Genomic DNA, 15,862 nt, shown 5'->3' on the forward strand with positions numbered 1-15,862 from the left:
GCAGATCTTTGCCCAGTCACTATTTATCTCCTTTTGAGATTCCTAGGTGCTCTTCACAATTCATTTTCCTACCTTTGTGTCACCAGCAAATTTAGCTATCATACCTTCAGTCCAAATCATTTATATAAATTAGAAACAGTCGAGGTCCCGGCACACCGCTCATGACAATCTACCAGCATGAAAATGACCCTTTTTTCCTATAGTCTGCTTCCAGTTCGCCAGTGTGTTATCCCCTACACCATGAGATTTTTTTCTGCAATACGCTTTGATGTGGCACCTTCTCAAATTCCTTTTGGAAATCTAAGTATAATGCATTCACTTGTTCTTCTTTATTTACACACAGGTTAAACCTTCAAATAACTCCAATAAACTAGTTAAACATGTATTTCACACGATACAGAGCGAAGCTTCCTCTGTCAAACACTCTCAGGACATTGCAGACATAAACGATAAAGCATAGGATGCTGTTGCTGGAAACTGGGTGTCAGTTTGGTTACCTGTCTCTGGGGAACCACTCAAAGTGAGATTCACTGGAGCAAAACAAATCAAAATGTGAATTCAGGCAAGGAGCACTCCAGACAGGAGAAAAATCAGTGAGTGTATGATGCTCATATGTTCAGAGAGGGAGAACAGTCAGGAGAGAAGTGCATTTACAGTGCTGAAAGAAATAGGGAGTGAAATAAAAAGATCAGAGAGATTTGCGAATGGAGCTGAAAAGTAAATGTTCTGAAATCGACATTCATCTACTAAACACCCACCCATTCCAGCTATCTCCAGATAAAGTTAATTACTACCACCCCCTACAGTTCGACATCAGCAACAAAGTGAGATGACAATGTCAAGAGGTTTGTGTTATGGGGATGTATGTCTGTCCACTGAACTCCACTCTCCTTTGAGGGAGCCACCAGCGAGGAGACTCCCTGAATCATGTCACACTGCGGAGATACTTACAGCGATCCCCTGTCGGCCAGTCGATCCGGTAACACCACGCTCTCCATTGGGACCTCGAGGGCCTGGCAAACCTACTCGACCTTCTGCTCCTGGCTCTCCTGGGTTACCAATTGGGCCCCTGTACCCTGGCTCCCCCATAACACCTTGCTGCAGGGAAACAAAACAAGATCAGACTCCAGTGAGCCAGTCGGCAATGACTAATAAACCCAGCCCAACCCATCACACTGAACCCGATGCAGCCCACACCCCTTTCCCCACCCTTCAGGGTAAATGTTAACACTGTATGAAACAGAAGAGGACCCAAGGTTTTGGATTGTAATCAGACTGACCTCTCCCTTCACTCCAGGCTCCCCTGAGTCTCCCTGTGAGGAAAGAGGAAGAATGTTAGCTCAATTCAGACAACTCAATGTCACACCAGCACCAAACAAATCAATCAAACAGTTCACCAAACTAGAGCTCTCCTGGGCTCAGTCTCTGTTACCGGATTTAACTAATCCATCCCAACTTTTCTATCTGAAAGAAACATTTTCATGAGACCCCTAACAACTGGGTCAATGTCCAGAGACCTGTCCTGTGATTCAGCTGAGCAAAGCATTTAGGGAGAAATGTTTTCTTGTAGGTTTTCTCTCTGCGAATGTAGGCCCCTTCAAACCTCTGGCCCCTGGCCCAGGGTCTGATCTTGTTGCTGATCCAGGATCTCGGACCTGGGCCTTGACAGTGGGCTTTCTGCTTCACCCCAAGTAGCAGACTGGAGCTGGGCTCCTGTTAGCCTGCTCTGCTGGCCTCTGTCTCAATTATCATGTGACTAATTCACAGTAAGAAGTAACTCCTTTCAAACCATATATGGTGTCTTCCATTGCATGAAAGTTTGAGTTTACAGGACTACTGACAGAGGCCTGGCCTGGCACATAAAGTTAAAAATTAGAAAAAGCAAATCCGAAGCAAAGTTTCTGGACCTGACCCTGACCCCTCCCCTCATTCATAATCTGAGGGACAACGGGACATTTGAGACATCCTTAGCAACATTGTCTAATTAATTTACAAGCAGGCACCAGGCGGAGTGAAAGACTGGTTTCACCATCACTGTAGTCTGGTTACCATGAACTGTGGGTTTAATGGACTAACAGCATTTCAGAACTAGAAGCAATTAAACAAAGGGTCAGAGATCCAACTCAGCTGTAAACCTTGACTCTTGATCTTGAATCTAAGTAGAAGAACTTCTGGATCTTACCTTTTCACCATTCTCACCATCCAGTCCCTCCACCCCTGGGTCGCCCTGCAATCAGCAATGTCAGCAATCATATTCATTGGAACAAATCACATTAACTCATTCTCAGCAAATGGGCAATGGCCAGAAAGATCACAGCTTCCCTCTCTCACCCCGACATACCACCTCCCCTCCACTACACACATACGCACATGCACACCCACAAAACCTCCCACACCCACCAAGCCACCAAGAGCCATATACAGAAAACAGCAACAACTTATATTTATTTAATGCAAGGAACATCCTGTGCCATTTCACCACGACACTGAGTAACAAAATACCGACTGTGGATTGGAAAGTAGCAAATGTCACCCAGCTATTTAAAAAGGGGGCAAAGAAATTAAGAGGAGAAAGTGAGGACTGCAGATGCTGGAGATCAGAGCTGAAAATGTGTAGCTGGAAAAGCTCTTAGCCTGCTGGACACACTTTCCTCATTCCTGAAGAAGGGCTGATGCCCGAAACATCGATTCTCCTGTTCCTTGGATGCTGCCTGACCTGCTGCGCTTTTCCAGCAACACATTTTCAGCAAAAAAATTAAGGCACTTCAGATTTGTTGGCCCTACATTTAAAGTAGGGAAAATGTTAGAATCTATTTTAAAGGATGACATAAATAGAAACTTGATTAATAAAGATCTGATTGGGTATAGTCAGCATGGATTTATGAATGATAATCTGTGTTTAACAAACTTGTTGGAGTTTTGTAAAAATGTTACAAATAAAATTGATAAAGGGAAGCTGATAGGTGTAATATACTTTGATTTTCAGAAGGATTTTGATGGAGTCCCCTACAAGGGGCTGATTAGAAACATTGAAGCACATGGGAATTGGAGGTAATGTACTGGCATGGATTAACAATTCACCAATAGATATAAAACAGAGTTGGAATAATTGAGTCATTCTCACATTAGTCTGGTACCACAAGGATCAATATTTAGGTCCAGCTGTTCACTATTCTCAATAATTTGGATGTGGGGACCAAGTGTAATACTTTTAAATTATGGATGATGCAAAGCTAAGTGGAAATGTGTGTTGCCTTCATAAAGGAAGATTTGGACAGGCTTAATGAATAGGCAAGAACTCAACAGATGGAATGTAATGCGGAAAAATGTGAAGTTATCCACTTCATCATGAGGAACAGATGTGCAGCATATTTCTTAAATAGTAGAAAGCTGGAAAGCGTATATGTACAAATAGATTTAGGTGTCCTTGTTGATAAATCACTAAAGACTATATGATGCAGCAAATGATAGGAAGGCTAATGGAATGTCAGTTTTTATAGCAGTAGGATTTGAGTACAGGAGTAATGAAGTCTTGCTTGAACTGGAAGGAGCTTGGTTAGATTGCATATGGAGTACTGTGTGCAGTTTTAGGTATTTAAGGTATAGTGCTGTTTGCAATTTTCCCATGTCTCAGAAAGGACTCCTTACCTCAGAAAAGATCTTATTCTTACAGAGGGAGTGCAACAAAGGTTCACCAGACCTGGTGGAGCTATACTCTGAAGAGAGAATGGGCAAACTGGGTCTGCATTCTGTAGAGTTTTGAAGAATGAGAGATGATTTCATTGAAACCTACAAACTACTTAAAGAGACACACAGGGTCGATGCAGGTAAGATGTTTCCCTGGTTGGGGAGTCCAGAACCAAGGGGCACAATTTGAAAAAAAAAGGTGAATATCTATTATGTCCAAGATTAAGTCCCAACAGGAGAAATTATTTTACTCAAAGGATTGTGAAACTTTGAAATTCTCTACCACGAAAGCCTATGTAAGCTCAGATGTTGAATATATTTATGGTATAGATTGGTAATATTTCAGATTACCAGTGAGTACAGGGTTATTGGGATAAGATGGGGAAAAAGGCATTAAAGTGTCCAATTAACCATGATCGTATTGAAAGGTGGGATAGTCTCGGTGGGCTGAATGGTCTACTCCAGTTCATATATTAAAACTCAGATTGGGAGGTTTTCCTGCAGATCTACCCCTGCTGCCCTTCCTTGTGTCGTGATACAACTACGATATTTCTCCTATACTTATCCTGCACTGTTCTTAGATTGGGAACATTATATTTCCATAAATTACATTATATCTTTAATACTTAGTGCCATGCTCAGAAGGCATGGGGAGAGAGAGACAGAGAGAGAGAGGCTTTTTTTAAAAAACTGCAGTCTCTCGCTTATGTTTGCTTAAAAATTGACAACTTTGCTGGACTGACAACATGGATGCCACTGATCACGTGATGTCAGTTGACCATGGTTTCTAGAAAGTTCTGACCAGCAGTAACCAATAGCCAAAAGCATACATCATCCTCCTGGAATGCCATGCTCCTTTCAACATCCAGTCAAGCCAACACAAAGCAGGAATGAACTTCCTGAGGAAATGGTCTAAGAGGATACAATTACAACATTTAAAAAACATTTGGATAAGTACATGAATAGGAAAGGTTTGGAGAGAAATGGGCCAGGAATAGGCAGATGGAATTAGTTTAATTTGGGACTGGTTGGACCGAAGGGTCTTTTTCCATGCTATATGACTCTATCTCTACACTCAACCAGTTCAGAATAAAGGAAACCAGTGAAACACATTATGGCATTAATGACGTCTGTAGTTATCTCAAAGAACGCAATGATTGTTGGTGTGTAACATCAATGCTTCCTCGTTAGATGAATGTCATACTAGGAGCCTCAGTCACAAAACTGAAACTGCACATTTTTGAATGGCTATAAAAATGCAGCTTTGACTTCTTCTACTGATCAGTGACCAATTAAAGAAATTCCTGCCTGTAGTGTTGACCTCTCTCAAAGTTTGATCTCTGGAAAGAAATATGTATTTTTCCTGAAAATGAATGCATTTCCCAGCTAACAAGGGTCATACTGCTATGCTGTTGACTGTAAACCACCTGCACCTGAGCTTTTATCAGGAGAAATTCAGACAGACCAGCAAAACCTCACTAGACATTGACTCTAGAGACTGGTGTCTAATTCACAGGAATTTATGACAATATGTTTTAATCGTAACTTCATTTCTTCTTTCCCTTGCATGTTTGTGTTTGTACACGTGCTGCAAATTATCACCTAGGTTGAATTCTTTGAATAATCCATTCTCTTGTTTAAAACATAAGAAATTTTTCTTTGTGACAGAACATTCTGCGGTCGGGTCACTGGACCCGAAACGTTAACTCTGATTTCTCTCCACAGATGCTGCTGCCCTCTGTTCCTGGGTATGGGGCTCTTACCCTTTTAATCAGCCCTAGCCCACAAGCTCCACTAACCTTCAATGGGCTAGGTATCTGAGGTCTCTTTTCATTTAGGCTACATAACTAATTCACACATAATAAGACAGACACACCCAAAAAGAACACATTAGCACACACACTCATGCACAAGAGATAGAAATTCATGCATATGTGCAGGGAAATAGATATGAGCACAGACAAATTGACACACAGACAGGTCCAAGAATATATTCGCCGACATTGACGTAATCACACACTCTGATTTTAAATATTCAGGTACTCACAACACCACCTTTGGGTCCTGACTTTCCTTGGAATCCCTGGAGAAAAGGTGGAAAGAAAGTCTGGGATCAGAAATGTTCACCTTCACTCTGACTCACAGTCAGATAGACATTTCGTTCAACAGTGGGAAGGGAGTTTACTTCTCACAAGTCCGGTTAGTACAATCCGAGTGAAGGAAGTTCGGTTTCCTTACGCACAGAGTACTGTATGTCTTTATAGCATAGGTTCCCATTGCTTACCTTATCACCTTTAAATCCAGGAACACCCTGAGGACCTGGGATTCCAGTGGGACCCCGTTCTCCTTTAATACCCTAAACAAAAAGTGAATGAAGCATCAAATTGTGTAAAAGTACCATTTACGTTTCTCACAATTAACCCTCTACTCTTTCCAGGTTGTGATCTATGCCAACATGATGCTCTGAGCCATCATTGTCACTGGTCTCCTTGACAAGTAATTACCAATTAGAATTTATTGTCACGTGTATTGAAGTACAGAAGGCCATGGATACAGTGAAAAGCCAGTCCTGCCGCCATCTTAGAGACAAAGGTACTTAAATACAAAAGCTTAGGTATAAAGTAGAGCAATAGAAAAATAAAGTTAAAAATTAAACATTACCGTCCCTCTTACTATAAAGTAGAAAAAAAAACTCATGGCTTGACACTCTGGAATCAGGTAAAATGCATATTCTGTTCCTTTCCGATTGGAATATTCTGTAATTATCCCGTTATTCCTTAGAGAGCCATCCTAAATTTAAGAGCCTGTATGGTCTCCTATTGTGCCACATAACTCAATTACCTTCCCATCATTCCTCATACTGACCATTAGCACCTTCCTACTCTTCTTCACGCTGGTCATCAGCAGCTTCTCATCATTCTTCAGATTGACCATCAGCGCCTTCCCGCCATCCCTCAGATTGATCATCAGCACCATCTCGCCATTCCTCAGATGGACCATCCGCAACTTCCCGCCATTCCTCACATTGACCATTAGCACCTTCCCGTCATTTCTCAGATTGACCATCAGCATCTTCTCACCATTCCTCAGAATGACCATCAACACCTTCTCGCCGTTCCTCAGATTGACCATCAGCACCTTCTCATCACTCCTCAGATTGACCATCGGCACCTTCTCGCCATTCCTCAGATTGACCATCGGCACCTTCTCGCCATTCCTCAGATTGACCATCAACACCTTCTCGCCATTCCTCAGATTGACCATCAGCACCTTCTCGCCGTTCCTCAGATTGACCATCGGCACCTTCTCGCCATTCCTCAGATTGACCATCAGCAGCTTCCCACCATTCCTCAGATTGACCATCAGCATCTTCCCACCATTCCTCAGATTGACCATCAGCACCTTTCTGCCATTCCCCACATTGACCATTAGCACCTTCCCGCCATTCCTCGGATTGACCATCGGCACCTTCCCATCATTCCTCATATTTACCGTCAGCACCTTCCTACTCTTCTTCACGCTGGTCATCAGCAGCTTCTCATCATTCCTCAGATTGACTATCAGCACCTTCCCGCCATTACTCACATTGACCATCAGCACCTTCCTGCCATTCCACGCATTGACCATTAGCACCTTCCCGTCATTCCTCAGATTGACCATCAGCACCTTCCTGCCGTTCCTCAGATCGACCATCAGCACCTTCCCGCTGTTCCACACATTGACCATTAACACCTTCCCATCATTCCTCACATTGACCATCAGCACGTTCCCGTCATTCCTCAGATTGACCATCAGCAGCTTCTCACCATTCCTCAGATTGACCATCGGCACCTTCCCGCCATTCCTCAGACTGACCATTAGCACCTTCCCATCAATGGAGGGAGCACAGCAAAGATTCGCTAAATGGTTCACTAGGATGAGAGAGTAATTCTGTGATGAGAGGCTGAGTAAATTTTGTTATACATTTTCTGGAGTTTAAATGAAAGTGAAATGATCGGATTGAAACAATCAATTCAGACTCTGAAGGAACCTGACAGGGTAGGAAATGAAAGTTGCTTTCCTTAGTTGAGGAATCTGGAACTTGAAGGAAACAGTTTCTGGTTAAGGATCTGATGGTTTGGGATTGGGCTGAGGAGAAGGAGACATTTCAAGTGTTTCAAATATTTGTAACCGTCAGGAAAGGTAATAGAAAGTCAGTCACTCTCACGGAAGAGAGATGGAGGAGGAAGAATGGAACATCACAGGAGAATGTTAGGTCTACTGGCTCAGAAATAAAATGGAGTTAAAAATCACACAACACCAGGTTATAGTCCAATAGGTTTAATTGGAAGCATTAGCTGCTTGGACTATAACCTGGTGTAGTGCGATTTTTAACTTTGTACACCCCAGTCCAACACCGGGATCTCCAAAAAAATAAAATGGTATATGAGCTAAAGGAATAGCTGAATTTTGAATATTGAAAACTGAGGTCCTGATGAATTTAAAAGGTCATTTATTTTGAGAAAGATTTTGCCATCTCGATATGATGGTAAAACCATATTGGGTAGGGGAAAAAAGAGAGAGGTTGGAGACTATCCAGGTTTCTCAGCCCAATCCGACTGCATGATATCATTAAGGGAATGGGATAATGCAATGTATCATGAATGCATACATACAACAATTCATTGATTTCAGACCTTCTGCAGTTCTGAATTGCACAGCTTCTTGAAGAGAAGCAGCTCCCACCAGAGAGTCATAGAGACCTACAGCATGGAGACAGGCCCTTCAGCCTAAACTGTCCATCCAGGCGAACTTCATTTCCCTGCACTTGGCCCATATCCTTCTGCTGGCAGCTCATTCCACATGCGTACCACCCTCTGTGTAAAAATGTTGCTCCTTAGGTTCCCTTTTATTCTTTCCCTTTCAACCTTAAACTGATGCCCTCTCGTCCTCGATTCCCCAAACTGGGAAAAAGATTGTGTGCATTCACCAATCCATGCCTCTCATGATCTTATACACTTCTATAAGATCCCCCCTCAGTCGCCTACGCTCTGAAGAAAAACGTCCTAGCTTGTCCAACCTCTCCTTATAACTCAGACCCTCGAGTTCTGCCATCATCCTTGTAAATTTCTTCTGCACTCTTTCCAGTTTAATGACATTCTTCCTATAGCAAAGTGACGAAAACTGAACACAATACTCCAAGTGTGCCCTCACCAACATCCTGTATAACTACAACATAACTTCCAAACTTCTATACTCAATGCCCTGACTGATGAAGGCCAGTGTGCCAAAAGCCTTCTTCACTGCCCTGTCTACCTGTGACTCCACTTTCAGAGAACTGTGCACCTGAACTCCCTCTGTTCCACTACACTCCTTAAGGCTCCATCATTCACCATAAAACACCTACCTTTGTTTCACTTGCCAGAATGCACATTTATCTATATTAAATTCCATTTGCCTTTTCTTGGCCCACATTCCCATCTGATCAAGGTCCTACTGCAATTTCTGAGGACCTTCCTCACTGTCCACGATACCGCCTATTTTTGTATCATCTGTAAACTTACTAATCATGCCTTGTACATGCTCATCCAAATCATCGATATAGATAACAAACAGCAATGGGCCCAGCACCAACCCCCGAGGCACTCCACTAATCAGAGGCCTCCAGTCCAACCAGCATCCTTCCACTATTACCCTCTGCTTCCTACCATCAAGTCAATTATGTATCCAATTTGCTAGCTCCCTGTGGATTCCATGCGATCTAGCCTTCCAGAGCCTTCCAACATGTGGAACCTATGTCTACCGCCCTGCCCTCATCAACCATCCTCGTCACTTCATCAAAGAACTCTTACAAATTTGCGAGGCATGATCTCCCATGCACAAAGCCATGCTGACTACTCCTAATCAAAACCTGTCTTTCCAAATGCATGTATATCTTATCCCTCAGAATCTTCTCAATTAACTTGGCATAGTGGTTTGCACTACTGCCTGAGAAGTGCCAGGGACCAGAGTTCGATTCCAGTCACGGGCGACTATCTGTGTGGAGTTTGCACATTCTCCCGTGTATGCGTGGGTTTCCATCGGGTGGTCTGGTTTCCTCCCATAGTCCAAAGATGTGTGCAGGTTAGATGAATTGGCCATGCTAAATTGCCCATAGTGTTCAGGGACGTGTAGGTTAGGTGCATTAGTTAGGGGTAAATATAGAGTAATAGGGTAGGGGAATGGGTCTGGGTGGGTTACTCTTCGGAGGGCCAGTGTAGATTTGTTGGACCGAAGGGCCGGTTTCCACACGGTCGGGATTCTATGATTCTACCACAGATGTGAAGCTTACTGGTCTATAGTTCCCAGGTTTTTCTTTGCAACCCTTCCTGAATAAGGGCACAATATTCACTACCCTCCAGTCTTCCCGTACCTCACGCATGACAAATCATGATGCAAAACTATCAGCCAGAACCCCTACGATTTCTTCCCTCGCCTCTTGCAGGGCTCTTGGATATGTCTGGTCAGGACCAGGAGATTTATCCATTTTCATACATTCTAATATGTCCAACACCTTCTCTATGGACTATTCCCAAGATATCACCACTAACTTCCCCAAGTTCCCAAGTCTTCATGTCTTGTTCCACAATAAACGCAGAGGAGAAATATTAATTGAGGACCTCACCCAAATCCTGTAGTTACACACACTCAGTCTTTTTCCTTTAATATACTCAAAGAACCTCTTTGGATTCACCCTAATCTTCTCATCCAAGGCTATCTCATGCCCCCGTTTTGCCCTCCTGATTTGCTTTTCAAGTAACCCCCTGTATCCCCTATACACCTCCAAGGATTCCCTTGATCCCAGCTACCTTTTTCTGGTCAAAGCCTCAATATCCCTTGTCATCCAGGGTTCCCTATTCCTGCCAACCTTGCCCTTCACCCTCACAGGAACACATAGACCTTGAACTCTAGCCACCTCTCTTTTAAAGGCCTCCCACTTTCTGAAGTTCCCTTTACCTGAAATGAAACTACTCCCATCAACCCCTGCAAGCTCCTGTCTAATTCCATCAAAATTTGCCTTGCCCCAATTTAAAACTTGAATCTGTGGACTAGTTTTGTCCCTTTCCATAACTACTTTAAAACTAATAGAACTAAGATCACTGGTCCCAAAGTGTTTCCCCACTATTACCTCAGTCACCTGTCCTGCCCTATTTCCCAAGAATAGGTCGTGTTTTGCCCCTTCCTGAGTACGACCATCTATATACTGTTTGAGGAAACTTTCCTGAACACACTTAACAAATCCCACCCCATCTAAGCCTTTAACGCTCTGGTAGTCCCAGTCTATGTTGGGAAAATTAAAATCTCTACTATGACAAACATATTGATCCCGCAAGTCTCCTGTATATTTGTTCCTCTAATTCCCAATGACTTTGGGGGCCTATCATGCAACTCCAATCACGTCACCATCCCCTTCTTATTTCTTTGCTCCACCCACAAAGCTTCACTGGATGGTCCTTCAGATATTACATCTTTGACTACTGCTATGATATTCTCTTTATAATCAAAAATGCAACTCCCCCACCCTTTCCACTATCTCTGCCCCAACTAAAGCACCTGTACACTGGCATATTAAGTTGCCAGTCCCGTCTCTCCCTTAGCCATATTTCTATAATGGCTATAATATCCCAGTCCCAATTTAATCCAATAGGCATTTCTCACTCCCTGTCATGTTCCAGCCTGACCTGTCTCTTCACCTTACTATTTCTGATTACTATGTCTCCTACCAGCCTTGCAGTTGCCTCCCTGCTGTGGAGGATCCCACCCCTCCCCCGCCAATCTAGTTTAAACCCTTCCTTGTAGCACTAGCAAATCTGGCCGCTGAGATATCGGTTCCCCTCCAGTTCAGGTGCAACCATTCCGTCTTGGTTGGTCACCCCTGCCCCAGAAAAGATCCCAATGATCTAAGAACCTGAATCCCTGCCCCTGCACTAATTCTTTAGCCATGCATTCATCTGCCTTATCCTCCTGTTCTTACTCTCACTGGCACTGGAAGTAATCCAGAGATTACCACCGGAGGTCCTGGTTTTTAATGTTTCTCCTCACTCCCTATAATCACTCCACAGGACCTCATCCCTATCTCTATCTGTGCCAAAGTGCACAATGACTTCTGGCTGCTCATCCGCCCCCTGGAGTATGTTGCTTGAGCTGCTCTGAGACATCCTAGACCCTGACACCCGGGAGGCAACACTCCATCCTGGATTCCTGTTTGCAGCCACAGTATCTCCTGTCCGTCCCTCTCACTATCGAGTCTCCTAGCAGTAAGGTCCTGTTTACCTTGACCCTTTCCCACTGTGCCCCAGAGCGAGTTGTAGTGCCACTGACCTGGCTACAGCTGCTTTCCCCTGAACGGTCATCCCCCCAAACAATATCCAAAGTGGGATACTTGTTTTTGAAAGGAATGGTCACAGGGGATTCCTGCACTCTCTGCCTACTCCCTTTGCCTTTCCTGTTAGTCACTCAGCTACTCTCTGCCTGCAATTTAGGTGTGGCCACCTCACTACAACGTTTATTTTGGATGATCTAGCTCCAGCTAACATGGTCTCCCAGGAGCTGTAGCTGGGTGTACCTCCCATAGGTGTGGTCTCCAGGGACAATGGAAGTCTCCGTGAGATTCCACATTCTGCAGGAAGAACATGCAACTGCTCTAACCGCCATCTCAACTGCTCTAAGACTAAAGAGGAAAGTTCAAACAACTCTACCTGAGCTTACTTGTACTTTCTGCTGAGCTGCTGCTTCCCAAAGCCTCTCAAACTAAAACGTTCCTACTCACCCGGTGACATCTGAATACGGATCAGGGCAAAGCTTGTTATAGAGTCATACAGCATGGAAACAGACCCTTCGGTCCAATCAATCCATGCTGACCATAATCCCAATTAAACTAGTTTCAGTTGTCTGTACTTGGCCCATAGCCCTCCGAACATTTCTTATTCATGTACTTATCTAAATGCCTTTTAAATGTTGTAACTTTAACCACATCCACTGCATTCTCTGGCAATTCATTCCACACATGAACCACCCTGTTAAAAAAAACTGCTCCTCGTGTCTTTTTAAAATCCTTTTCGTCTCACCTTAAAAATGCCCCCCAACCCCCAAAGACACCTGGCTATTCACCTTATCTGTACCCCTCATGATTTTATAAACCACTTTAAGGTCTCCCCTCAACTTCCTACATTCTAGTGAAAAAACCTCCCAATCTATCCAGCTTCTCCTTATAACTCGAACTCTCCATTCTTAGCAACATTTTGGTAAATCTCTCCAGCTTAATAATAACCTCCCTACAACAGGGTGACCAGAACTTGACACAGTACCCCAGAGCAGGCCTCACCAACATTCTGTACAACCTCAACATAACATCCCAACTCCTACATGCAAAGGTCTGAGCAATTAAGGCAAGCTAAATGCCTTCTTAACTACCCTGTCTATACGTGATACAATCTTCAAAGAATTATGTGCTGGAGTTCTGGAGTCAGGAGACATTGTCAGGCAAGTTTGAAAGGTATTGCTAACTTCAGAAGACGCAGTGCAATGTTTTACGTTAAATATGATTTTAAAACAGGAATTTATGCTTTGTATAGAAAAGGTGACGATTAAATGGACCACGATTTTGAAATCAGAATAGTGCTCACCTGCATTAGACTCCTGGTTGACTAGATAGAGTGCTGTTCTATTTTATACAGTCTTGAAATTCTGATTTTACTATTTCAACCGTGCTTTGATATAATCATCGACATTGTAGGTCATGCGTTCAGCCTTGGAAGCAATTGAACTAACCGCCATCTACTTGACTACTTTATGGACTTTCACGCAGTCAGCTCTGAAAGCGTTCATGACACTGTTGTGAAATGGAATCTCAGTGTGAACAGTTGGTTCAGCTGCAATAGTCACTAATGCATTTTTAAATTATCAATTCATTGTGTGTGGATGCCACTGGCTAGGTCAGCGTTTATTGTCCAACCATAATTGCCATTAAGAAGCAGATGGTAAGATGCTGAACTATCATTTTGATGCACTGATAGAGAAGGCATAGTGATATAATCCTAACTCAGAATGGTGTATGGAATGAATGAGAAAGTACAGGTGATGGTGTTTCCATGTAGATGGTATGGTTCATAGGTTTGGAAGGTTCTGTCTATGGAATCTTAGTGAGTTGCTCAGTACATCTTATAGATGATACCCACTGCTGCCACTGAGAGTTGAAGATGAAGGGGAGTGAATGTTGAAGGTGGATGATCTGATGCCAGTCAAGCCAGGCTGCTTTGTGCTGGACAGTGTCAAGCTTCTTAAGTGTTGTTGCAGCTGCACTTGTGCAGTGAGGAGTATTTCAAGACTTGTAGATAGTGGACAGGCTTTGGGGAGTCAGGTAGTGAGTTACACACCACAGAATCCCCACTCCTGTTTATGTGGCAGCTCCAGTTCAGTTTTTGGTTGATGTTAACTCCCTTGATAATGACAGTGAAGGATTCATAGACGGTAATGTCATTGAATGTCAGGTGGTAATGGTTAGATTTTCTCTTGTGGGAGATAGTCATTGGCTGGGAGTTGTGTGGCATGAATGTTACTTGCCACTCATCAGCCAAAAGCTGACTGTTGTTCAGATCTTATAGCGTTTGAACACAGACTGCTTCATTATCTGGGGAGTCACGAATAATGCTGAACATTGTGCAATCATCAGTGAACATCTTCACTTCTGACTGAATCATGGAGGGAAGGTCATTGATGGAGCAGCTGAAGGTAGTTGGGCCTAGGACATCATCCTGAGGTTCTGGGCTCTTGTGGTGCAATGGTTGTGTCCCTACCTTAGGCCAGAGGCCTGGGTTCAAGCCCACTTACTCCAAAGATGCGTCATAATGTATCTTTCTACCCTGAGGAATTCCTGTAGAGATGACTGACATTTAACAAACATAACCACCCTCCTCTGTGCCAGGTATGACATCAACCAGCAGAGAGTTCTCCCCTGATTCCTATTGACTGCCGTTTTGCTTGGGGTCCTTGGTTAAGTACAGTCTAGATGTTCTGTACCCCTGGAGTTCAGATGTTACTCCATGTTCAGATAAAGCTGTAGAAATTAGGAGCTCAGTGAACATGGGAGCAGGTTATTGCTAGGTGAGCACTGTGATTGACCCCTTCTTATGAAAGCAGTTGCTTTATTGTAACATCTGCTTTGTAACTTATAATGTGTTTTACAGTTTTAAATCAAAACCCTACTTTACTAATCCCTGACAAACAACTGGTTATTAGATTACTATCAATAATATGGTTGAGAGGGTGTTGCTGGAAAAGCACAGTAGGTCAGGCAGCATCCAAGGAGCAGGAGAATCAACATTTTGGACATAAGCCCTTTATTAGGAATGAGGCTGATGAAGGGCTTATGCCCGAAACAGCGATTCTCCTGCTCCTCAGATGCTGTCTGACCTGCTGTGCTTTCCCAACACACTTTCGACTCAACTCCAGCATCTGCAGTCCTCACTTTCTCCTGATCAGTAATATGTAGTCTGCCTGCCTTGCCATCTACCCCCCTCCATTAGCATCTCAGCCCTGCTCAGGAGGTGGCATATCAGACCTGCCACTGGGTAGTCCATGCAAAGGCAGCAACAGGATTGTAGTTTTGGGAAATCTCTCTCCCCAGAATTACTTCCTCAAAGGGGAACAATCTACGCATTGTTAGCTAGTGCTTGCTGCCAACTGGATAATCAGGCTCCAGCTGTTACCTTATGGCCAGCAGCTGCAACAGCGGCAGCACCAAAGCTACACGTGAGTGTAATTTGGAGAGACCGTTTATAAATGGGTCCTGCCTTTGACTCAGCAAATTCCCACCTTAAAAAAACTGCAAGGAAATTAAAATTCCTGGATTCAAAAAATAATATTTTTCCTAACCATTTCCTACTGGATGAACCAGACTGAATAATTTCCAAGAAGAAATTATACATTCCTGTCTTCAGATTCCATTCAACAAACACTTCTTTCAGGTTAGCTGCTCAGTCAATGTTCTCAACTTACTGCTCACTAACAAGAAAGACAGGGAACCATTGATCCTACATCATTGAACCACTGGCACCTGGCCAGAACATGAACATCACAACAGGGCACTGGCTACAACTCATGCTATAGAAGTGAAATAATTAGATAACTTGAACTCATGCTGAAGAAGTGAAATAAT

The 15,862-nt window shown here is 43.4% G+C and overlaps 1 protein-coding gene across 1 annotated transcript in view; it reads right to left on the reverse strand.

Annotated features, from left to right (window-relative positions):
* Positions 1-15,862, reverse strand: part of col9a2 (procollagen, type IX, alpha 2) — a 213,495-nt gene that overhangs the window by 34,784 nt on the left and 162,849 nt on the right. Inside the window, exons 24-28 of the mRNA XM_072548624.1 lie at positions 5,972-6,043; positions 5,735-5,770; positions 2,183-2,227; positions 1,281-1,313; positions 952-1,098 (exon numbers count right to left, since the gene is read on the reverse strand). Coding sequence (XP_072404725.1) covers positions 952-1,098; positions 1,281-1,313; positions 2,183-2,227; positions 5,735-5,770; positions 5,972-6,043 — 333 coding nt within the window. The remainder of the gene's footprint in view (positions 1-951; positions 1,099-1,280; positions 1,314-2,182; positions 2,228-5,734; positions 5,771-5,971; positions 6,044-15,862) is intronic.

This window comes from Chiloscyllium punctatum, chromosome 27 (assembly GCF_047496795.1).
Source record: "Chiloscyllium punctatum isolate Juve2018m chromosome 27, sChiPun1.3, whole genome shotgun sequence".
Lineage (NCBI taxonomy): Eukaryota > Metazoa > Chordata > Chondrichthyes > Orectolobiformes > Hemiscylliidae > Chiloscyllium > Chiloscyllium punctatum.